The 26,129-nt window shown below is 40.1% G+C and overlaps 1 protein-coding gene across 2 annotated transcripts in view; it reads left to right on the forward strand.

The window, feature by feature from the left end:
* ASTN1 (astrotactin 1) overlaps window positions 1–26,129 on the forward strand; it is a 254,516-nt gene that overhangs the window by 199,793 nt on the left and 28,594 nt on the right. For both annotated transcript variants that reach the window (XR_015748725.1, XM_087960906.1), the window contains exons 15-16: window positions 7,535–7,639; window positions 9,469–9,657. Coding sequence is in view for 1 of the 2 variants with exons in the window: in XM_087960906.1 (XP_087817032.1) it covers window positions 7,535–7,639; window positions 9,469–9,657 (294 nt within the window). In the remaining variant the exon portion in view is untranslated. The remainder of the gene's footprint in view (window positions 1–7,534; window positions 7,640–9,468; window positions 9,658–26,129) is intronic.

Genomic DNA, 26,129 nt, shown 5'->3' on the forward strand with positions numbered 1-26,129 from the left:
GGCCAGGATTTGTGCTGACATCAATAGTGGGTTGGTGTTTTGTGAAAGAGAGGATATGGGGTTGAAGTGCTTGTGGTATATAAATTCCCAGATCTCCATTTCTGAATCCTGTCATTTGTTCAGTCTTAAAAGTTTTGCAATATAGATATGACTCATTGGAAAAAATGCAAATATTTTATGGTCAGTTAGTTTAATGATAGTATAAATTCCAAAATGTCAAACAAATTTGGAAAAAAATAAGAACAAGAGATATATTATTTTGGTGCTAATGAGATACTCCAGGTTGTCAAAGAACAATCATTATTGTGTTGCCAGTTAGTGCAATTGTAGATCAGATACTAAAAAAGTGAATATTAGGAAAGATGCTAGGATGCTTACAGTTAAGAAACATTTGTTCAAATGGACTCCATAACTATATCTGAGAATCTCAGAGCAGTGTGGTAAATCTGGACTATGACAATGTAGGTAGTCCATGGTCATGACTCACAAAGGAGTTGTTTTGTTAGGCAAGCTTTATAGCCCCTCAATCTCTCTTTCCTTCCACCCCCAAAGCTGCTTAGTTTAGGCATAAGAAAAGGGAAGCTACATATTGGTAAGGATTAAGTGTCTAGTAGGTATAGAGTGCCTGCTATGACAAAAGAGGGAAATAGTAATATAATTGGAAATTCTGTTACTTCTGTTAATATCTTACCTAATCAGCCTCTCTTGGTAGTGCTCATTTAAAAAATCTGGGTCAATCACAGAACATATAGAGTTGGCAGGTACCTTTCAAACCTTCTTGTCCAGTCTTTTGCCCAGAGTAGGAATCCTTAGATCAATAACCATCAAACCTTTGCTTGAAAATACCCAGTGATGGATTAATACAACTCCAGGAGGCAGGTTGTTCCACTGCTTGATGTCGTTCATGGTCAGTAAATTCCTCCTTATTTTGAGTTTTGATCTCTCTGTAAAGTTCCCACCAGTTTGTCTTTGTCCTATCTGCAGGCTTGTGGAGAATAAATCCAAGGTCATTCAAGTATTAGACTTCTATTTTGTCTCCCCTAGGCTTCTCTTCTTTAGGCTGAACATGCCCAATTCTTTAATTGTTTTCATAAGATTTTTTTTTCTCTCCAAGCAGTTTATTGCCTTGATTGCTCTTCTCTGCATTCTTTCAGTTTCTCAGCATCCTTCTTGTATTGTGGCGACCAAAACTGGATGGGTGTTTGGATAGGTATTCCAGGTGTGGTGTAACTGCTACTGCATATAGTGGAAGTATCATTTCCCATGATATCAACATTATATTTTTCATGCAGTCTAAGAAATCTCTTTGCTGACTCGCGCTTAATTTATGATCGGCAAAGATCCTGCCCAGAAATACTATTGTTGAGATATCTTGTATTGCCCAAAATGCAGAATCAGATACTCTTCATCATTGAACAATATTTTGTAGGGAGGGGCCTAATGTCCCTTTGAACACTGAGCCTTCTTCTGAGATATTAGCAATCTCCCCCAGCATTTTGTGGTCTGAGGATTTGATGAACCTCTCTTTATCTTCTCATTTAAGCCAACTGTAAAAACTTGGTGGAGCTCTGGGTCCAGGACAAAGTCCAGAGGTAACCACTGTCTAACTGTGTAGACATAGATCTATTTATTTCCTTTGTCACTACTGCACATGTTCTGAGATTTCTAACTATCTGTATCCACATCCCATGACTTCAGCTAAAATTGTGATTTCCCTCCCCCCATGGCAGCACATATAAAAATGCTCATTGAAATGTAATTAGTAGAATAATTAACACTATAAGGCAATGTCTTGTGATTGACCTCATAGCCAGAACTACAGTGAGGCACTAGGAGCAGGAGAGACTTAGTATATTAAGACAGGGAGACAAATCTTCCCAAGCTATTTGTAAATACAATAGACATTTCTTTGGTATAATTACCATAGAATTTCCAGACAAAAAAGCCACTATTTCCTGAAGCTTTCTTTCATATATTTGCCTCCTTCATACCTGTTCTTGGGATTTTTTGCTCTCTGAGGGAGCATTTAATTAGTAAGTATGTAGGCCAGCTTGCAGTTTTGAACTATTGTGCCTGGGACACTGGACACAATAATTTATTATGCAGCAAATTTATTATTATTATCCTTGGCTCAGGAACAAGATGTATAAAAGACTAAGAAATAAGTATAATCTCAAAGGACTTGCAGAAAATTAACCAAAAACAATTGCCGGGGGATGATTTATATGTTATTGGAATGTGATCGGTTATGAATGGTTCATGGAAATAGAACCACTATTCATTTTTCTCAGAATATAATAAAGAATTTTGATACAAGAATGTTGACTCTGGGTCAAATGTGTTTTTTTCCAGACAAAAAAAAAATAAAAATTGAAACCAGATTCTAAGTTAAAATTTAACTTTAAACTTGACTTGCACCACATATATTTGATTGTAAACTGCATTGAAATATTTTGATGCCTGTTTTTAATAAATAAACACATATAGTAATAGTAGTCTGTTTATTATAGTCTAAAATAAATGCAATGTAAGTTTAAACAACCCAAGTACAATTTACAGTATAGTGTGCTTCAATTAACAAATCTTTGGAAATACATTGAAACAGAAGGCTTATTATAACAAACATGCAGGGGTGGGTTTCTACCGGTTCCGTCCACCTCTATAGAACCGGTAGCTCTGAAGAGCAGCAGACATAGAACCGGTTCTATGTCTGCTGATGTTTTTGTCCACCTGCCCACCTGGGCTCTTACCTGATCTTTATTTCCTGATTTTTCAACATCAGCTGCCAAACGAGCCACAGCTGCAGTTAAAAAAACAAGAAAAGAGGGCTGTTTCAAAGGCTGCTTCTCGGCAGGGTGCTAATGACAATTTATGACGATTTACAGGCGAGTGGCTCACAGGGAAGCTCATAAATCCCGAACCGGTAGTTAACCCTTTTGTATCCCACCCCTGCAAATATGGTAAAAGAAAAAGAAAAAAAAAGTCTCAGAAGTATGTAATACCATCCATCGAATTTTAGAAATTACATTTGAAATGAAACCACAATTTTAATAGAGATAATTCCAGAAAGTATTGAGAAGAAATATATTTGTATTGAGAAGAAAGATATTTGCTTATGGATGTGAGAATAAAGTTTGTCCAACATTGAAAGAAAAATGCAACACTGATGATGTCTGATTGGGAAATTAAAGTTAGAGAACATATAACAGTGACAAAACTAATAGCATACATCCACAACAGAAGTTTAACCAAATTCAAGCAAGAATGCTTTTTTCCATTTACAGTACACAATACATCATGCAGCAAGGCAAATATAAGCATATGGGTTCTGCAGAGATCTACATGATTATAAATACTTCCAATCAGTCACTGTATAAAAAAGACGGGCGTTAGAAATCAAATACCTACTTTTCCAAGCAGCTCCTTTTTTTTCTTTTAAATTTTAGAAATTATATTTAAGATTTACATTTTCTTCTCATATTTAGAAGTTTAATTTATCTAATAAATTTATTTATCTAAACTATCATAGTATTAACCATTTCTTGTTTGAATTGCATAAATACGTCTGTACCCTGCTAATACCTTTATTTTATAATGTATTGTTCATCTCTTATGATGCAATAAAACAATTCCTTGGGAGAAAAAAACAACAACCTGGGTATGACGTAGCTTTATGGCCAAGGCACAAAACTTAGCAATTAAGAGATTATTTCAGGATAGTGGTCATTTTAAGAAAACTTCTTGATAATGCTGATTGGAGTGCCAGTCAGTCTTTCTAGGATAGATTAATGAAAAATGCAATTCCACCAAAATAGTATACCTTAGAAAAACATGTTCTAGGTGTCAACTCATAAAATATTTCTGTGGTCTTTTTAGAGTTGCCAACAGAAAGGGAGGGGGGAATGGGGTTTGAAAGAGCAGTGTGGCAGCTTGGAAATCGAAAGTACATTCCATACATAGTTTTTCAAAGATAATAACTAAGTGACTGAAGTTTCTGCTGCGCAAATATCTAACTGGAGAACATGATTGATGACTCTTGGCTATGGATAGATGTCATTGGAGAATATGATTTATGACACACCCAGGTGGTGGGGGAAAACCAGGGTCAAGCGTGACAATGAATTATGTGTCTCAGAGTCAGCTATACGCAGGCAGTGCTGGACATGTTAACTCCCAATAAATCCTTTGGAAGTTTGGCTCGAGACCCATGATTTAATTGGGGTAACTGTCCGAATCCTGACACTAGGGTTTGAAGACCCTGAGAGGCCCAAAGGCATTGCTGAAGCATTACAGGGATTCTTTTACATCTGGGATCCATAATTGCAAAACGTACAACATTAAAATTGCTCTGGAAAAATCCTATCGATGATAGATACAGGATAACTGAAATAGCATGCGGATTGTGTTACCCTCAGCTTGCTGAGGCATTGATGTAACCTGAGTGCTGCTAAGTTACATCTTCTAATGCTTACTTAATAATCTCCATGGCTTTCTTATAACCCATATTTTTAAGACTATCAGGCCTGCTTCGTGCCCCATTGGATCCCCCAACCTCCTCCTCACCTATTCCTGTGTCGCTAATCACACCTGAGAGGAACTGGAGGGGCAGGATGGGGGAGAGATAGTAGGGAGCGCTGCAGCAACCTTGTAGTCAATTGAAAGGGCAAATCCATCTGAATTTTGTCCCACAGGGGTGCTACAATGGTTACAACTTTTTTAAAAAAAATTTTTTATTGATTTTTAAAAACAAACATAAACAAAAAAGAAGAAGAAGTCTTTTTGAAATTAAATTCAGATTCTTTTAAATTCCAGGGAGCCTCCTCCTTCCAAATCCTGCTCTTATTCTTTTCCTCTCCCTTCCCACTTACAGCAAAGAAAAAAAAATTTTTTAGTGTTCAGAAATCCTTATTGTCCCCTTGACATTTAATTATCCAGTTTAGTTACCTATTGATGCCAAAGCGGGTTTTCTGATTTCTCATTCATCTCTGTTCACTGTCAACATAAGGAAGGAGAGTGAAAAAAAAAACTTTCCTTTTCACTTTCATTCGCTGCTTCCGAATCTTCTTTGGGAGTGATGTATCTTTTTAAAAATTTAAATTCCAGGATACCTTAATTGTTGCTTCTTATCCTGGTCAGCCAAAACTTTCACTTCTTAACTTCCTCCTGCACTTTCTTTTCCGGATGAGTGCTTCTTTGAGGCGGCCATCTCTTACCGCCCGGGAAAGGAGTTTAGCCAGCTGAGGAGGAAAGATGCGGCTTTCCTCGACCCTGCTGGAATCTGCCCCCTGTTCACCACCTCTACGGGATGGCTTAGCCCCAAAGCCAGCCAGCTCGGGACGCTTCAGTGGCGAGCCCAGGCAGAAACCGTGCACGATCATGGATTCCTGCCTGCCGCCGAAGCCCTGCAAATCAGTTTTAACTTTAAAACTGGATCATGAGTAGGTTTTCCGAAGTCCATTGTAAGTTGAGGACTATGAATGAGATAGATGATAGATAGATAGATAGATAGATAGATAGATAGATAGATAGATAGATAGATAGATAGATGAGGGAGACAGACAGACAGAGCTAAACTCTTGTTTTGATATTAATCAGCACAGTCTTTAATGTAAGAAATGCCCTAGAGACCTTTCTAATGTAGAGAATCTGACTCTAAGAAGGTATGATTGTATTTTTTTCTTATAGAGTTTGATTCCAGTATGCAATTTTCAACCATAAAGAAGCATTGATAAGCTAATGGCTATAGATAAAATGCCTAGAGGTGCTGAAGAATTAGGCAGCCTCTGAATTGAATAAATAAATAAACGAGCACGTATATGAATATGGGTAGGACCTCATGTCTGCAGAAAGTAATACGCATCAGCTTTGAATTTCAATAGAAATGATAAAAAGACCATTTCATAGAATCAAGGCTGAGGATTCCAGCTGCAGAACAAGAATGCTTTCATTTGTCTTTACTTTAAATTGATTTGATAGTTTTCATTCTTATTCATTGTCTATTCTTGTTTGTCTCAGCCATATACTTTGTTTAATAAATAAATAGTTTTTTAAATGCTTTGTAATGAGGATAAAAAACTTACACATTGTATTCATTAAGGGGACTTTAATTTTGAATGGCCTGCTGGCTAGCTGTAACTAGAGCCTTTTAATTTCGAATTAATAGCTTCCTTGGCTGGGGGACTTAGTATTTTCCAATCACAACCACTGTCTTCTCCAGTCAGGGGCAAGGAAATTGGATTAGGGAAGAAGAAACAGGGTGTTTCTTTATTCTCTGATCTTCCTTGGAGGCCTTGCAATGAGTGAGCACCTTAAGAAAATATATTTTATAGGACTAAGCTGAGGAATTCAGGCTGATATCAGAATCTCTTGGGAGAGCTTGGACTACTGAAGTAAAGTTAGCTGGGAATGTATAGTTGAGCTATATGAGAAGGATTTATTTCTATTTGCTGCTGCTCACTAAGTTTTGGATAATGTTACATTGGTTCTGATTTGGGTTGGGTTTGTAATCGGGCCTAATACCCCCTAGTCCTGGTCATTAAGAGGAGACAGCTTAGAAAAGGGGTGTCAAACCCATGTCATCACGGCTGCGTCACGTGACGTTATCAGGACTTTTTCCCCCTTTGCTAAACCAGGCATGGGCGTGGCCAGTGTGTGATGCATCCGGCCCACGGGCCGGGAGTTTGACAGCCCTGGTTTAGAGGATTTCCTGTTCTGTCCCATCCAGATGAGGGGCATTTCCCATTATAAGAACAGAGGATAAAAGAAGACTCTTCCACTTGGGATACATTCATGCCCATATATCTTAGCACTCATGAGCGGCGTGCAAGTACAGGTAATCCTCAACATACAACCCTAATTGAACCCAACATTTCCATTGCTGAGTTGTTAAGTGAGTTTTGCCCCATTGCCACAGTTGTTAAGTGAATCACTGCAGTTATTTAGTAACACGGTTGTTAAATGAGTCTGGCTTCTCCCGTTGCCTTTGCTTGTCAGAAGGTTGATATAAAGGTGATCAGGTGACCCCTCAGAACATTGCAACCATCATAAATATGTGCCAGTTGCCAAGTATCTGAATTTTGGATCAATAACCATGGGGATGCTGCAATAGTCATAAGTGTGAAAAAGAGGCAGGAGTAACGTTTTTAGCTTTGGACAGTCACTAAATGAATGGTTGTAAGTCGTACTTGTATTGTACTCGTGTTGTTGTAGTTGTATTGAAACCCCAGGATGAACTCTGGCAGGTGACAGGCCCATAATGCACCACCTCTTCTCTGCCACATCCATAGAAAAAATAAACCACACAGATAATTTCTTCTGAATCTACTTTATAAATTCAGGATAAGGTGATTTTAACGAACAGATTTTTCATCTGCAACCTAAAATAGCTCAGCTTGAGGAAAGTACTTCCCTTGTGATTCTGCTGAATGGGGAAACCAATTCAGATTCTATGTCAGATTTGGAATTCCTCTATGTTGCAAATGTGTTATGCCGTGCGTCTTTGCCTTTCTTATTTTACCCATGTTTCCTTCCACAGGGATGGTGAATTTCAGTGAGATTTCTGGATATCCTTTGCTACAACATTGGAAGGTTCGCTCTGTCATGTACCATGTTCGGCTGAACCAAATGACTACCTCTCAGTGTAAGTTATGCCCATTACTTGGTGGGGTGGCTTTAGATTGACCATAGTATCACAGCAGGAAAAGGGGGGGGGGGAGACACAGTAGCCTAAAAGCCAGTCATTCTAACTTTTTGTTCACCTGGACATCATTGTTTACTTTAGTCAGTCATCAGCAATTTCATATGCAAGAGCCAAATATACAAGACAGATCTGTATACCCCAAAGATCTGTTGAATCCCATTTCCAATGTTGGGTGGCAGTTTAGTGATTATTAGTTGCAGATCTGGAGAATGCTAATTTCACATGTATGGATTCATAGTTCCATTCTAAATCATTTTCACATTAAAATGTGTACTGCGTTTTTATATTACATACCAAAATCATGACATTTTACCCTAAAGTATGCATTTTGTATACAGCTTGCATTTCTTTCCATTGAAAATCATGCCGCACAATTCAAAGAATAATGAAAGCAGAAAAATTGTGTACAGTGTATGTCAACCCTGAAGCTGGTCTGACTGAGGCCATTTTGGGGCTTCAGTGCTGACACACCAGAGGAGAGGGATAAGGAGGAGGGGATAGAGATAGTTGGGGTGTTGTAGCCAAAACAAAATGCTTCCTCATGGGAACCAAGGACATTCCTGCAGGTGCTTGGAAGGAGGGGACTGGAGTCACCTAACAACTGGACAGCATCCTCATTGGACCATGTGACTGACTGTTTTGAGAAAATGACAAACTTTAACTTTTAACTAGATGAAAACCGTGGGAATATTCAGAGTCAGTTTTCACCAGCTTGTGTCAATATGACATATCCAATAAACTATTCTTTGACGAAGTTACTTGCCTCAGAATTTTGTTTGCTGTGGGTATGTTACTTGGAACCCTGACATTGGAAGTCTGGAGAGTCCAAATGAATTTACTGAAATGGCAAACTAAATAAAATTCTAAGTGTCTTCATTCACAGTTCTGTCACATTTGTCTTCTTAAATATTTGGTGCCCTTTGACCCTCTTATGCATTTTAAAACGTGGATGAAATAAAGCAAATTGGATGTCTTCATCTTCTCTAGGAGCAGCTTGGAAAAGACCCAAAATTGGGTACCAAAATTCCATATCATATATTGTCTGTTGAGCATGTAATTTTTTTTATCCTTTTAAGAAATATTTAAGCTTTCCCCCACCCTCCCCCCCAAATGATTGATGAAAAACATCAGGAAGTAGACCAGGAGGTCAAGTAGGATGGCACTGTTGCAGATATTGCTGTGGCTTCACACAGGGTTTTCAGTCCCAGAAGCTCGACTTTAAATAAAAATGAGCAGAGACAGTTTATCTGAATATTGAAAGAGGTATTTTAATGGAGAAAAATCTTTACCTATTGCATTCATTATAGAGTGTTGATATTTTCTTAGCAACTCCATATACAATGTTCCTTAGAAACATTATTCGATCAAAGGTAGCAATTTAAGTTTGAGAACTGATACTGTTACTATTTTTTGGTGAGAAATTCTTATTGTTTCCTTATCACCCTACAAACAGCTAAGACCCTTTAACTGAAATTAAACATTTTTATCACGTGAAAACAAGGCAATTTACTTCTTTACACTGAATCGGGTCCTGGAACATTTGGAAATAGCCATTAGCCTTGTTTAAATATTAGTTCTATTAAGTACAGTTAACCTCATTTTTACATATGGACTGTCAGGTACTGGAGAGAGCAAGGATTACTAACCTGCTTGTGAGATTCCAGAAGCATCTAAATGTGGTAGAAAAATGTCTGTCTGTCTGTCTACCCTCCCTGCCTTTCTTTCTCTCTCTCTTAAGTTCTTGCTTGCTGTACGTCTGTTCTTTGCAGCATTTGGCAATGCCCTTCATTCACTGGATGGAGCAACATCTCGGGGAGATTTTGTAGCTCTGCTGGATCACTTTGGCAACCACTATATACAGGAAGCTGTCTATGGATTTGAGGAATCCTGCTCTATCTGGTACCCCAACAAACAAGTCCAAAAACAGCTCTGGCTGGAATATGAAGATATTAGCAAAGGTAAGCTTCATTTCTGCTACCTTCTTTACACTGAGACACAATATGGTAGAGAAAGGCAAATATCGGTAATGTGGAGAGGTGATGTTGTGGCCGGGAAAATTCTGCACTTGGAACTATTTTCAAAAGGTTGCTTCATCTGCATCATAAACTTTGATTGCAGTGTTTGCATTTTAACAGCTCTCAGGGGTTGTAAAGGGGATGGATAGGAAGGAGAACATTTGAAGGGCAGAAAGTATGGGGCAAAGAAGAAAATTGTGCTGGATTGGAAATCTTACTTGAAGCTGGATGTCAGAGCAGATATGACTATGACAAGGGACTGTTCCAGCCTCAGAGATGTGCCCACCTGTTTTTCAAGAGTTGTATCAGTACAACTCCATGGCAGGGAAGTAGAGTTGTGATTGTCATCTGCAGGCGATCAAGGGCATTGTTGTTTAAATAATTTGTGAGATTGTTTGTTCAACGTTGAACTCTAGGGAAAAAGTTAGGGCTTTGCTTTTACTTTACTCCATGTTATACAACCACCCCTACTTGAATTTCTTGACCTTGACATTGGTTGGTACTGGAATGAGCTATAAGATTCATAAGTCTTTTTAATAAGCTATAAGGTTTCAATTTGCTTCACTGGGAGCGGTGGGGAAAACCTCATAGTCACCGTGGCAATTGTGAGTTGGCCTACAGTATCTGTACAGTATCTGTACACTATTTTCATCAAACCCTTTCACTGTCAAATCATTATCTGGTGGTTATGATTATTAGAATGGAGTTATTATTCATTGTGCTTGTGGTTGACATTTGGTGGGTTCAGGATGTGGGTGGTACATCCTAGCACAGGTATTGTGCAAAGAAATTTGGCAGCCTTTGATACCCTCAGTTATGATATCAACTCTGGACTAAAAGGTTAAGGCAGTGCTTCCCAAAGTTTTTCAGTCCACCTATTGTGCTACAAACTCATCCTCGGTGCCCCCCACCCAGGGGTGGGATTTAAATTTCTGTGGTTGTGGCCTAATTTGAGGGTGTGGCTTGCTGGTCATGTGACTGGGTGGGCGTGGCTTGCTGGTCATGTGACTGGCTGGCGTGGCTTGCTGGCTGGGCGTGGCTTGCTGGTCACATGACCGGATAGGTGTGGTTTGGTGGTCGTGTGACTGGGTGGGCGTGGCCAGGTGACTGGCAAACCAAATACAAGTGCTCCTCACTTAATGGCCGGTTGTTTAGCAAGTGTTCTAATTTAAGACTGGCCTCCCCAGAGCTACTTGACCTGTTTTTGGAGTTTTGACACCCATGCATATACATACACACACACTCCCTTCTAACCCTGTTGGAGCAGGTCATTGGACTAGAATTGGCAAAGCATCTCTGATTAGATTCTAGTAGTGAATAAAATCTAATCAGAGATGCTTTGCCGATTCTTGTTGATTTGTTTTATTTTTATTTCTTTATTTTATGTTGCTGAATTGCATTGACGTGTGTCCCTTCTTGTGCACAACCCAGAAGCTTTTGTGATTCTTTGCAGCAAAAATTACCTCTGGCTTTTCTCGACTTTTCAAATGTGCCACCACTGCCACGTTTTAGGTGCCTGCCCCGCAGCTCCACCCCATTGAGCCCGCTGCACCGGAGGGACCTGCCCAAGCAAGTCCGAGCGAAGCAGTGCACCAAGTCAATGGGGTGAGCCTGAGAGAGGGAAAGAGAGAGAGAGAAAAAGAGAGAGAAAGAGAGAAGGAAGAAAAGAAAGAGAAAAGGGAAAGAAAGAAAAAGGGACAGATGAAGAAAGAGAGGGGGGTGGAAGGAAGGGACAGAAAGAAAAAGAAATAAAGAAGGAGGGAGGGAAGAGAAAGATAATGAGATATCTATTCTAGTCCAATCACCTGCTCCAGCAGGATTAGAAGGGAGTGTGTGTGTTTGTGTGTGTGTTCTCCTTGTAATTTACCAGTACATTTTGGTTTTGCCTTCTTCAGAATTGGCACTGTAGTACATTGGGGAAAAGTAATTTTTTTAGGGTGGAGGTTTGGTCCAATGGATCCTGTTTAAAGCCTCAACAAAATGTGAGAGCTTCCTGATAGTCTTGACCATGTTTCGTCCACAAAACCTTTAATAGAATCCAAAGATGTTTCAATGTGGAAAAGGGCCTCAGACCAAACTAGGCCTCATTTCAATCTGATGCATCAGGTCCCTCTTTCTCCCTCCCTCCCTCGCTCCCTCTCTCCCTCCCAGACTGGCTTTGCTCTACTTTCCCAGTGTGCCTGCAGGGCCGGTGCTTCGAACATGGATGGATGGATAGAAAGAGAGAGAGAGAGACAGGTAGGTAGGTAGGTAGATATATTGGTAGATAGATAGATAGATGGGTAGGTAGGTAGGCAGGCAGTCAGGAAGACAGACAGACAGACCTTTTGGATGGATGGATGATAGGTAGATAGGTAGATATTGATAGATAGGTAGGTAGGTAGGCAGACAGATCTTTTGGATGGATGGATGGATAGACAGACAGACAGACAGACAGATAGAGAGACAGACAGAACGCAACAGCGGCGGCACTTTGGGAAAGTAAAGCAAAGCCGCTGTTACCGCATTCGAGGCGCCGGCTCCGGAGCAGTGCAACAGTCAATGGGGTGAGCCTGCACTGCCGGCACCTCGAATGCCTCCCTGCCGCCTTTTAGCACCCCTGTGCCAGCCTCCTTGGGGGCGCTAAGAGGTGGCAGGGGGGCATTCGAGGCGCTGGCACCGCAGGCTCACTCCATTGACTGTTGCACCAGAGAGGTGCAAGGGGCTCAATGGGGTGAGCCTGTGGAGCCGGCACGTTGAACGCAGCAGCGGCACATTGCAAAAGTAGAGCAAAGCTACCTGCCCTGGGCTTCCTCAACCCTGCCCTGCTTCAGGAAGGAGGGAACAGCACCGCCCTCTACAACGTGAGTGCCCTGAGAGGGGGCAACTTGGGAGGCTGATCCCTGGCAGGAGGGGCATCCTGTGAACTTGCTATCAGGCACGGCAACTACAAAGAGGGGCGGGCTTGGCTGAGCAGGATCCTGGATATTGGGCTTGTGGTCAAAGCCCCCCTTCCTCTGCCTCCCCCTAGGTCAGGGGTCTGCAACCTTAAACACTCAAAGAGCCATTTGGACCTGTTTCCCACAGAAAACAAAACACCAGGAGCCCCAAGACATGGGTGGGCGTGGCAACTCAATGTCACTCCCACTGAGTCACATGACCCCCCAGGTTTTGTGGTTTTCTGTGTTTTCTATGGGGAACAGGTTGCTCTCTCTCCTCCCTCCCTCTCCCATCTCTGTCTCCCTCCATCCTTTCCTCCTTCTCATCTCTCTTTCTTTCTCTCTCCCTCTCCTCCTCTCTCTCTCCTCTAATTCTCTCTCTTTCTCTCTCTCTAAGCCTCTTCCTCCCTCCTCCCCCATTCCACACACCCCTTCCCAACTCCCACACCCAGGGAATAACTGTAAGGAAATTTGGCCACGTTCTTTCTGTCTCTGGAAAGAAAGGAGTGACAGTCAAGCTGTTACCTCACAGTGCTACGAGGTTGCTGCCTTAGATCGCTGCTGAATCCTTGCAAAACTGGACAAAGACAGAGAGAGGGGAGCAGACAGAGCTGAATTGAGCCGAATCTTTCTCCCTCCCTTTGTATTTCTCTCTCTCTCTGTGTGTGTATCTCGCTCTCTCTCGCTCCCTGTCTTGTCTCTTCTCACTCTTTTGGAAAGCCCTGCGTGCTCTCCTTGGGGCTCTTCGCTGTCCCCTTTTCTTTCTTCCTTTTGGAAATCTGGGCTGGCTGAAGAACAAGAGGAGGAGGAGGGGGAGGAGGGAAGCCTCCACCGTGGCTTCCGCTCCTTCCTCAGCTAGCCCGGATTTCCAAAAGGAAGCAAGAAAAAAGGATAGCAAAGAGCCCCAAGTAGAGCACGCAGGACTTTCCGAGAGTGTGAGAAGCTTCTTTTCTTTCTTCTTGGCGAGTTTTTGGAAATCCGGGTTGGCTGAGGAATGAGCGCAAGCCGTGGCGGAGGCTTCCTCCCTCCCTCTCCCCTCCTTCTCTCGTGCGCACCCTCCAGGCCCCACCACGGCCAGCTCCATGGCTGTTCACTGCTCTTGCAGCACCTGTGCAGCACACTCAAATTTAGTGCACTTTACTCCATCTCCTCCTCCTCCTTCTGGAGCCCATTACCATGCGGTGAATCGGAGCTGCCTCATTCGAGGCACCGGCTCCGGAGCGGTGCAACAGTCAATGGGGTGACCCTGCAGGGCCTCAAACGCCCCCCTGCCACATCTTAGCGCCCCCCCTGCCAGCCCCCTTGCCTCTTAGCACCCCCCTGAGGCATCCCACCGCCCCCCAGGGGGCGGTACCGCCCACTTTTGGAACCCCTGATCTACATAATGCTGCTTAGGAGCATCATTAATCAGCAGTACATGTGATACTCGGTTCTATAAGGACCTCTGCCCTGAGCTGACCAAGCATGCTACCAAGGTCCTTTTCCAGCATCTGGATGCTATGAAGATCGGGATGGGGAAAAATAAGCTTCAACTCATCTCTAGCAGCACTAGTGCCTGTCCTAGAGACCTTCCATTGTTATTTCTGGATGAGGTAACATTCCCCCAGAGCCTTGGTAGTTGTTAGGCACAAGAGATAACACTGGGGAAAAACAATCAATTTTAATCTTTTACTCTCAGTGCAAAGAATCTTTTTAAACTAAAGCTATAAACTTTAACCCTAACTTACTAGATATATCCTGAGAGCTACCCTGAACCTTTTCTTCCTTTCCCCATCCAGCTCGGGACTGTGAAGACTCTTAATCTGGACCTCTTTCGGGGAAAGCTTTATGTTGTCAAAATTCTTCCTCACTGCTCCTGCAGGTAGACATTTCGTCATATCAACCTCTGGAAAGTTTTTGCACAAATTCGTCTTGTGTGTCAGTTACATTTGTGCATAGATTGGGAGACACTGTTTGTGGTCATTCATGCCTGAATTACTTCTCAGCTGGACTACTGCCTCTGGAACAGCCTACCCCTATTCATTCAGTCTAGTCTCTCCTTATTATACTTTTGAGGAGTTGTGAAAACATAACTCTTCATCTGAGTATACTTGAAGGTTCTGCTGCCCAGATGGTGATACATCAGAGGCCTCTTGTTACATTTATGTGAATACTTTTTATGTTTTAACATTGGGTTCTTATTTATAAACTGTTTGGAATCCTGGGAAATGGAGCATCATATCAGCTGAAATAATAAATAAATATACTAACTAACCAACCCATGGACTTCTCAGCATTCAAGAGAACTATTTGAAAAGATAATTTTGTGATATAGAAACTTAGGCTAGTTTTGTGAGACATGAAATTTCCCATGCACAAGACAAACTTTGGATAGAGTCGAAATGGCAGAACGTGTTGTTGCTTCTTTGAAAGGAAGTTTGTGAGGCCAATGGAGAGATGGAGAGGCTGCTGAATTCTCTAAAGCTTGTTGTTATTTAAAAGCACTGTTTCACCTGTAAATTGGTCATCATGTCCCTGATGCTCTTTCACAAAGTATTAAGGGTGTTTTTCTAGCTAAGGACAAAGATTGCCAATTTATTCTCAATCAAGGACCAAACTTTCTGTAATTGTCTAGCCTGAGGTTTTCAGGCATTTTTAGTGCAATATAGCAAAATAATAATAGATTCACTAACTTGGGATTAGGTCTTGCTAAATAAATTCTGGCAAGGCTTACTACTGAATAGACATCTATAGGATTGCAGTGTTGTTGGAATATCAAAGTATGGTTCTTAAAAGTAGAAAACACGAGGCTCTGTGCTGTAATGCTTAGATATCAAGGATAGGCTACAATACTGTGAAAACGTTCCTCATATCCTGTTGTTGTCAGCCTCAACTGGGTACTGGAGAGTCTTGCAGACAAAACACTTTACTCACAGGCTTGTAGGTGAATTTCAAAGGTTTGTTGTAGCAATTCCAATCCCGATCAGCAACTACAAGCTTCTTGAGCCCCACAGTTGTTTTCATACTGTTGTCCAATTTCCTTCTATTTGAGCATTGATTCAACCATCATAAAAGCTGCGGGCATGACTCTGTGAGAACGTAGTTTACACTGCTATACATGCAGAAACACAAACATACATCATACACATATGCATGCACACTTTTCAGTGATGCAATACAAGGTAAATGGTAACACATTTGCAATATCAAAGTGATCCGCTGTTGTAACAATGTGGTTCAAGAAGCTGACTTACTAATCAGAAAATTCATGACTCAAATCTCACCTACCTCATTAATTTACCAGCTGTCCTTGGACTAAGCTAATCCTCAGCCGCCTCAACCTCCCACCCCCAAATGGGTTAATTAATTATAATGATGTGTACATCAAAATGGGGCAGTTGAATACATGAAAGCAAGAAATGTGTGCTCAGATATACATTTAAATTGTATATATCTGTATCAAGCCAGGACCACTTTTTTCATATGAACACCTCACTATGCGATTAGAGCAAATAAAAACTACAAGAGAGGGAGGGAGGGAGGGAGGAAAGGAAGGAAGGAAGGAAGGAAGGAAGGAAGGAAGGAAGGAAGGAAGGAAGGATTTGGGGATAATTAACAGAAATCTGATGGGATTATACAGGAACTCTAAAGCCTTTAGATAAGTTAACCAAGGACATGTTGGTCTGGAATTGAATTAGTCCCAAGGACAATTAGATATCCATGGGGAGTCATATAACAGAGCATTATCCTTATGGAAATGGTCTGTGATAGGTTACTATAAAGAACAAGAGATTTATGTGAATAAAATTTAGAAGCTAATAGGCAAAATTAATTAGGATGTTCTCATGCATAAGCCCTTCTAAAGCTTTTTATTTTATTCTTGGAATTTCCTTCAAAAAATTATTTTGAAAACTTGATAAATTGACTGCTGGTTTATCTGAAGAGGAAAAAGAGCAATTTTGCAATATACCATGGATTTGATGAATTATCCTTTTTATGCCCTTTATTTCTGTAATTATGGATGTCATAACACAAATCTATGAATGGTTTTACTGGCTATAACTAACAAAGTGGTAGCATTGCCAAGAAAGATTTAAGGGTTATTTATGCTAACAGACTGAACATGAGGCAACAGGCATTATAATGGCAAAATGCCATTTTAAATTTATTAGTGGACGCATCATTTATCTTAAGACTTGGGAAGTATACTGCTACTGGGTGCAGCTCAACACTGCTATATCTTTATTTGATCTGTTGTAGTAGAACTACAGGGGGGTAACTAGGATTTTGGGGCTGCCCTCAGTTCTCATATCTTTATTTTGGCCTTAAGAATTTGCTATTCACCAGAAAAATCACAAAGGTGTGAAATTGGTTGTCTCCTATTGGCAATCCCTATCACGTCTTTATTGTTTCTTTTACAAGGCACTGCAGTCAGCTGACATTCCCTCAAGAGAAGGAGGTACAAGATGACAAAGGCTAACAGATTTTATGTATCTTGAGGCTATCCTAGGACAGCATCAAAATGAGGGTGAAATGGCAGTTTAACATCGGTAGAAACAAGAAACTGGTTTCCCTCATGGGTTGGGATGATATAAAGAGGTGTGTGTGTGTGTGTGTGTAGGACATGTTTTTGGCTGTGGTTTAGATACTTTAGAATACATGAAGAAAGTGTGGGTTGAGTGGGTTGGGGAAGGCAATTTTCCTCTAATTTTCTCCAGGGACTCAGAGGTTATGAGGCCCCATACTGCACCATTTGCCTTTAGGTGATCTCTTGATTGTACTTGATGGCCATATCTTCCTATTCTTTCTGACCATTTCTCAACTCATTCGTTAATCTTCTGAATTAGAAGTGACAGACTCTGCGTTAGCAGGAGTTGCCCGTTTTTATTACTAGAGTCCTTAAGTTCATTAACAGTTAGATGGTAAAGATGGATAGACCACAGACATGTCCCAGTTTAAAATCCCAAAGATCAGGAAGACAGATTTTGCCAATTTGGCAGCTTTATTAAATTTGTCATAAGGTGGTGAGAAAAATTGATTCGTTGCTGTCATTTGATATCCATATATTGGATACCGTTTTCCTCTGCACCCAGGCATTACTTCATAAAAACTATAGAGCTAGGAATTGCTATTTAGGCCATTAAATCCAGACCCCAACTTGGCACCAGAATCTAGATTAAAACATCCAGGTTTTCTGCTTCTCAATTAAAGGTCCTGTATTGATTCAGAAACCAACCGCTGAATGCTTTTTTCCACAGATCGTATGCAGTTTCTTGTATTGGGGGGATCAGTGTGGCAGAGTGCTGGAGTTGGGTGACATAGAGTATTGTCTGCAAAGAAGCAAAACATGATCTTTAATCATCCAAAGCAGAAGTTTATTATGGGAATAACAGAATCCGTGTGCATTACTATTAACTCTTTATGAAAGTCTGAAGTAATATATTCTGAATCTTGACAAATAAGTAAAATGAGAAAAGTTTGTCATTCTTGCCTTTTCTTGGTTTACCTCCCTGATTTTATCACTGGCTTCACTATTTCAGCTTTATAAAACTGGCCCCTTTGCAAGGCTTTGTATAGACTATTTAATTGATTTAAATACAATTTTCCATCTAATAATGATTGAGGATAAAAGACATGTTTACACAGGTAGTTCTTGACTTATGACCATAACTGGCACCATCACTTCTGCTACTAAGCGAGGTGGTTGTTTAACTGAGTAACACCCAATTTTACAACCTTTTGTGCCACTGTTAAATGAATCCCTGTAGTTGTTCAGTGAATTATATGATCATTAAGTGAATCTGACTTCTCCTACTGACTTTGCTTATTAGCAGCCAGCTGGGAAGGTCGTAAATGGCCATCACATGACCCCTGGACATCGCAAGCATCATAAACAGATGCCAGTTGCCAAGTGCCCAAATTTTGATCACGTGACTGTGGGGATGCTACAAGAGTTGTAAGTGTGAGGATGGTTGTAAGTGCCTTTGTAAGTTTGAACGATTGCTAAACAAATGTTTGTAGGTTGAAGACTTAGTGGTACTCTGGCCACGTGTAACTATCTTCTTCTATTGAACAGTCCTTTCCTTGGGGGAGAGGGGATTATTTTGTTCTAAGGATGTTTTTTTTTTTAAAGGGAATGCTTAATTCTTTCTCCTGCCAACTCTTTTTCTTTTGAAATTTCCCTCCTACTTTTACAATTGCCCACTTTGATAGTATTCTAAACCTAGATTTAACTTACAACATAAATTCAAAACTCCGCCTAGTCTTAAGTACAGCATAGATATGGCTGAGAGCCAGTTCTGGGAGTGCTATTGTCTAGGGAGAAATTCAGCAATGCCTGCCTGATAATGAATCATAGGAGTGAAGGGACCTTGGACTGATCAGTGCATATGGTTGCAGTTGGCCTAACCACAATCTTACTTTGGAAGCTTTACTTTGGCATTAACAATGATGGGATTGATGTGGTTGAAAAATTACCTTTTCCACAGGCCCACCCTTTCTGCTGCCATGTATCAAAGACCTTCTGAAACACCGTGAGCTTTTTATCCCCTTTTTATGTTTCAGGCAATGCTATTTGCAACCCCTTTGTTTCTTCAGATCTTGAGTTTCTTTCTTGCACCAAGTTTCTCATTTCAGCTCTCTTTAGTCCTTTCACCTGCCACATTTTCTGCTCTGCTCTGCTCTGCTCTGCTTTCTTTCTTTATTGTTCCCCTTAGTGCATGTCAGGAGCTTTGTATTGATTGAAAAATGGCAAGAGATAAACCGTTCTCGATCACTGTTTCTTTCTCTCCTGAGCCTGCTAAGCAGCAATTCAGAGGCAGCCAGACGTGGTCCATTTCTAGCACAATGGGAAGGTTAAAAAATGTCCTATATCTTTATAGTCCCAGTCTTGGCTTTTTTTCCCCTGTGTAACAGAGGTGTTTTCTTTGATCAGTTACTGGTATTAGCTTATCATCTGGAAAACAGACATGGGCATTAGATGGTGGGTTGGGGAAGTATTTTAACTGAGGGGGAAAAGATTAGGGAAAAAAGCAATGGGGCAGTAGTCGGAAGCTTGACAGAGGGAGATCCAAGCTGGAAATAAGGAAGGGTTTATGATTAATCAATGGAACAACTTGCCTCCTGGAGTTGTGGGTGCTCCATTGCTGGAGGATTTCAAGAAAAGATTGCACATCCATTTGCCTGGAATGATGCAAGAACTCCAGCCTTGGGCAGGGGGTTGGACTAAAAGACCTCCAAGGTCCCTTGCAGCCCTATGATTGTATTTCCTCAAAGTTTGCAGGATCCAAATAATTTTGGCTGTTTGTAGAGTCTAAGGAAGATAATCTTGACAGAGATATGCAAGAATCAGAATCTAGGCAAAAATGGCAGAAACATTACTTACGTCCTATAAAACTAGCTAATGTTTGGAAGTGACTCAGCCCAGGTACCTCCCTGATTCACTGGGGTATAAAAAAAGGAGGAGAGGTATAGCACAATCAGACTTGCAGTGTTTTATTATTAGAGTTTCTGTCAATAAAGTGTCGTTCTAGTCCTCCTGTAGAGTTAATTTGCTGTCCTGGTTTCCTAGTGAAGTTGATGTCTAGTCTCATGAAAATAAGGATTAGAGGTGACATGATAGCAGCGCTCCAACATTTGAGGGGCAACCGCAAAGAAGAGGTGTCACCTATTTTCCAAAGAACCAGAAGTGAGAGCAATTAACTAGTGGAATGGCTTGCCTTCCAAACTTCTGGGTACTCCATCACTAGAGGCTTTGAAGAAGAGCCTGGACAGCCATTTGTCAGAAATAGTATGGGGTCTCCAGCTTGAGCAAGGGGTTGGACTTAGAAGACCTCCAAAGGTCCCTTCCAATTTTGTTGTCCTGCTATTCCAGTATGATCTGAAATGGGATGAAAAATTTACCAGCTGACTTTCTGATTGTTATTAGATAATTCTAATTTCTCATGTCCTTGAATTATTGGTTATCTCTTTGAAAGTGCCTTCAACGTGTCATTGATTGCATTAATAAATATCGTCTTAGTCCAGACAGAAATACTCTTGGTGGATTGGTTGTTGTAACATAAAAGTAGTGGTAACCTGTGTTGTTTTTTTTCTTAATCCATCATTGGTTCTGGAGAAACAAATAGCTGAAGATACATGTGTCAAACTTGCCTGATAAAACCATGTGTCAGGTATAAATATCCTCATAGCCTCTTGACTGGTTCCATATATTACACTGTGTTAATGTCATCTTCAATATAAAGATGAAAGGGATTAACTGGGACTTGTTAATATGGCAGAAATACTTACATAAGTACTTTAAATATTGTACTAATTATTGATTCATTTCTACGCCATTGAAAATGTTGGTTCTGATCTAATATCTGGATAGCTAGAAGTCAGAATATGTAAAGAAATACTTCCCTACCACCATCACCATCTATCCTCCTGGTGGTTGAACTCTGAATGTTCTTTCCAAATAAAATTAAGCAGGTGGATTTATAAGGGTGTGAGGGGCCTGCTAGTGGAACACCTTCCTCTGGGAATGCTCATGACAACATGCTTAAGTAAACAAAAAAAAAAACCCCCTCATTTTCATTTTTTTTTCCCAAACCCTTAACCATTATTTCACCCCCCCCCCCCCCCCCAAAACCCCCAAAATTTTAAAAATAATTTTTTTTTTTTGGTTTTGTGGGTTAGGTTGGAAAAAAAAATAAAAAAAAAAATAAAAAAAAATTTTTTTTTTTTTTTATTACCATATCCCCCTCCCAATCTCCCCTATCCCACCTCCAAATCCTCAAACCCACCCCCCCACCCCCCACCCCCCAACACAAAAAAAAAAAAAAAAAAAAAAAAAATAAAAAATCAAAAATTTAATTATTCATACAACTCCATAATAAAACATTCAAAATACAAAAAATCAACCCAAAAAAACCCCAAAAAAAATTCAAAAAAAAAAAAAACGGGCTCTTTATGCCTCAAGGCCTCGAGTCTCCCTGTGACTGAAGGCAGCTGCCTTCATATATTCAGGCTATTAGCAGATTGTGTTTCGTGCATGCAGAGTCTCTGGCTCCTATACAGCACAAGTAATATTATCCAGGATCTTTTGTGGGAGGGATCAGGAGATTGATTTGAGTCTTTCCAGGTAAGTATTTTACTATTAGCGATACAATAATTTTGGTCTCCACTATTTCCAGAAAGTCAAGACAGAACATATAGGATTCTGTCTCTTTTCTCCCAGCAACCAGTGTCTGATTTAGATATTAAAGGAGGTTTGGTTCTATCCTTTATATCCCCATTTAGAAGACTAGGTGATTTTGTATTCTGTATTGTCATAGTCAAAAATTCTATTCAGATATGGATTCTTGAATTGCTAAGACAAAGCCTTTTGGAATACTTCATAAGATATAAGAAGAAAGACTGAAATCTGAATGAATAGATTTTAGCAATAATTTCATATATGCCTGCTCCTCAGAAGGATATTACCTTTTGCTTTTATTTTAGGTTTTACTTTTATTTTGACAAAAAATAGTTAGAATAGTCTCTAATCTCATTTTGCCTCGAGATTTTTCTTTTTGTACAATTTTTATTCCACAGTTGTTTGAGCATTTTTGCCAAATTACAAAGACTCCCGAACTAGCCACTTCCAAAAGAGGGATAAATGGATAATGATAGGGAAATCTTTCTCAGCAGCCCAGCAAGCAATTGAGCTACAGAGAGAGGCAAATGGGAATGGTAATATACATTTCACACATGCATCAATAAAGTTGACAAGGCACTATCCCAGCTTCAATAGCAGCCTCTGCTGCCAGCAGGAACAGTTGGCATAAATTTAGAATAGAAACCAATTAAAAGATAACAAGCGAACATAAGAGAACATATGCTCGTGATAGCAAGAATCTAATTTTTTTAAAAAATCCCATGACCTCCAGCTATCACAGGAGAAGTTTAAATATTGTTCAAAATCCCTACAAAAGAAATTCAAAGCAGTCGTTTCTGGCTTTTGGACACTGCTTTGACCTTGGCCAGGCAATTTATATTAATGAGTGGGAGTCAAAGCAACGGTAAAAAGATCTTAAAAATCCAGAGAAGGGGTCTTAAGTTCACTAACTTAAATCCAAAGTCTGTGCCGGGAAAGAGTCCTACTTTATGTACAAAATATATTGCACACATGACTTTGTGAGCAGGTTTATTTTTGCACAAATGTGCACAATTTAAATGCCTCAAGTAAACCATATGGCACTTTTTTATCTTGTAATCTGAACAAGATATGTAAGAAGGTTGGGAAGGAGAAGAAAGTAGGCAGGGAAACATGGGCAAAAGTAAAAAGTGGAAATAGAACTGGAATGCTAACTATTTGGTTACCTATTATAATTGACTTCAAAATTTTTATGTCAGTATTCCATTTGCATCAGAGAACCTTCTGTTGGCAAAATCCCAGAGTGAAGACGTATCTTCCAAATTCCCCTGTTCCAGAAGCCTCCTTCCATAGCAATCACTACACACAATGGTCTAGGTGCGTTGAATATATGGCTTGTGCAACTGTGCAGATACAGTTATGATGTGCATACGCTATATTTCTTCTCTCTTATGCAAAGGCTCAGATCCCACTTTTCCCTTCAGCTCCTGCAGCAGTCACAATGAAAGCCTTCTCTTTCTTCAAGCAAGCAAGCAAGCAAACAAGTTTTCCTAATATCTTCCTCCTCTCTAACAAAATTAGAGTCAATCTCCATTTTTCTTGGAGAGTGCTGGTGGACCAGGTTACATTTCCCTACTATGTATTGGCCTCTAAGGATCTACTTTTGAAATTTAAAAATGGCTTATATAGATAGACAAATGCTCTTTCTGTTGTGCCTCAGAGCCTTATAGCTGTGTGCATTCATACCACAGTTGTTTAAGTTGTGTTCACCACATACTTTCAGTTGTGTCTTCATTTCTATTAAGCTGCTTGTGTTGTCCAACCAATGACATTTTAGTTGGGTTTTTTAGGACTGCACTTTCTACAGATAGTGCCTTACAGGTGAGCGACGTATGTCTACCAACTGTCAGCACTGCAGCGTTGTCAACAGCTCCAAGCCAAAGGATGACTAGTGGAAGGGTCTACTTGACATAGGAGCAAAGATGCCCAGGAGGTTGAAAAAAAACTCATAAATCTTCAGCCTTTAAATAATACGCACTCTGTATTATTGCTCCATGCTCTGTGTTCTGATTACCACTATACCTAAGAGCAATGTTCTCTACTATATCAACCTGACTTCCAACAGTTGTTTTAATGTCCAATAAGGAATGTAAATAACAAATCTCTAGAGCTGCCTCTTCCCTGCCTCTATTGTATGAATAAATCCAAGGATAGACATTAGTAAGAGAAATCAGTATCTGCTTAAGAAATCTACTATATCAGGTTCAGAGCCCTCTGGATTAATATTTTATGAACTTTTCTGTAGTTGTAAAAAATGCAATGGGTTTTGGTGACCATATAGGATGCCAGGACATGATACAAACCCTATCAAAATACCTCTTGCATTTATCTAGAGAGTCAAGTTGATGTTGGTCTTAGCCCAGACCCTTTCAGCAATGTAGCCTTGATCCTAGCACTATAGATCATTGCACTGATAATGACTCTGTCTTTCTCATTAACTCCCAGGTTGTGACTGGATTTCTTTTCTATGAATTCCTAAAGGAGGATGAAAGATATTTAAAAATCAGAGACACAGAGATAGACAGGAAGAAATGGCTAAGCACTTGTTTACTCAGAGAAGTGTGATGAGATTTATTTCCATTTTGTTTCCTCTTCTAATTGAAATTTAGTAAAAGAATTCTGCGTGGAATTTGGGGAAGAGATTACTTCCTTCCCCTGTTCTTTCTTCCCTTTATAATAATCACATTGGTGATGATGGTGAACATGATGATAGCCATTGCATTGCTAGCAAACACTTGCGGGGTCGATAAAAAATAATAGTACAATAGGATCTCCCCCATCATAACCAACAAATCCTGAAAGCTCTCGCTGAGGCTGCTGTCTTCTCTTTCCATGGGAGTACAAAACACAGGTGTACAATATTGTTTCAAAGTATTATGGGGCTTCGACAGAGAATGGAAAAATACTATTTGGAACTGAAATTAGTCCACATACAGTATGCAACATTTTTAGTGCAGAATTCTTGAGAATTGTTAACTCAGTTTATTGAATCCAACCCCCTGCTCTGTAGAAGAATACACTATTTAGTAGTTATGGAACATCTGAATACTCTTTTTTTCTGCCTAGAGTACATACTTATAGCCCCTTTGTTATTAACTCAGATTCTATGGATTATTGCTGTAACTGCAACATGCATGCATGTCTCCCATTAGACATCTGGTAAAAGATTTCAAACTTGGTGTGTTCTGTGACTTCATAGCACCATCTAGCGTTCACTAGATTATTAGCGGACTTTTCTACTGAAATCATTTTTTCCTTTTCACTTTCTGTCTTTGAAATTAGTATGATTTGCTTCATTAAAAGCAGGTGTAAATTTCTGGCAGAATGTGAATTATTTCTGTGAAACATTGACATAAATCATTCTAAGCTACTATTGTTCCATAGTAGTGGCTTAATTGGAAGTGCATAATCAATGCCATTAGGGCCATTCGATCATTAAATAACTCTTAATCTGAGAAAAGCTGGGAGATATTACTAAATGAAGTGTAATAATGTTAATTGTGCTAATTATGTTTGATTCATCTAAGTAAATTTTAAATTAAGTCAAATTAAGTTGTTGTCTTAACCATGTTCACTTCTTCACCATGCAGTTAGTTAATTTTTGGAAAACAATGGCCAGGTTAGCATTCAGCCCACCCCAGATTTTGCACATGGAACTTATCCAATCCAAGTCTTTTGAACCAGACAAAGAAGGTTTAGCTGTGACTGTAGTCAGAAGGCTGAACACTGAGCTGGAGAAGAACTGTCATTAAGCTAGCAGCCAGTTTATTGAAGGTGTTGTACTAGAAATTTTTAGCCAACTGAATTTAAATATTTTCTGGATGCCCTTCTATTACTGGGGTATGAACTTGATATTTGTTGTAATGCTTCTCTTCTTGAGTAGAATTCCAATATGCGTGCCTAATGCAGCTTGAGCGAAAACGTGGTTCTGTTGCACTGACTTTAAATGGTTGAAGTGCATTGTTGAGGATTTGGTGGTGACTGGGGACTGTAGGCAGGGGTGGGATTCTACCAGTTCTCACCTATTTGCTAGAACCGGTTGTTAACATTCTAAGCAGTTTGGAGAACCGGTTGTTAGAAGAAATTACTGACCTAATCCTGTAAGGAAGGCAGGAAGGGAAACATTCTGGTGTTGCTTACAGAAACTGCCTCTCTGTTAACCCTTATTACATTCTTGGCAGGACTAGACTTCCTGTCTCAGGAACTTCTCTGGAGTTTTTTTCCCCTCCTTTGCTGGTACTTTGCTTGTGTGGAGTGACCATTCAAAGTTACAATGGCACTGTAAAAAGTGACTTATGACCATTTTTCACACTTACGACTGTTGCAGCATCCACACAGTC

Source organism: Notechis scutatus, chromosome 3, assembly GCF_049901735.1.
Source record: "Notechis scutatus isolate UNSWTSFEM ecotype Mainland chromosome 3, rNotScu1.2, whole genome shotgun sequence".
Classification (NCBI taxonomy): domain Eukaryota; kingdom Metazoa; phylum Chordata; class Lepidosauria; order Squamata; family Elapidae; genus Notechis; species Notechis scutatus.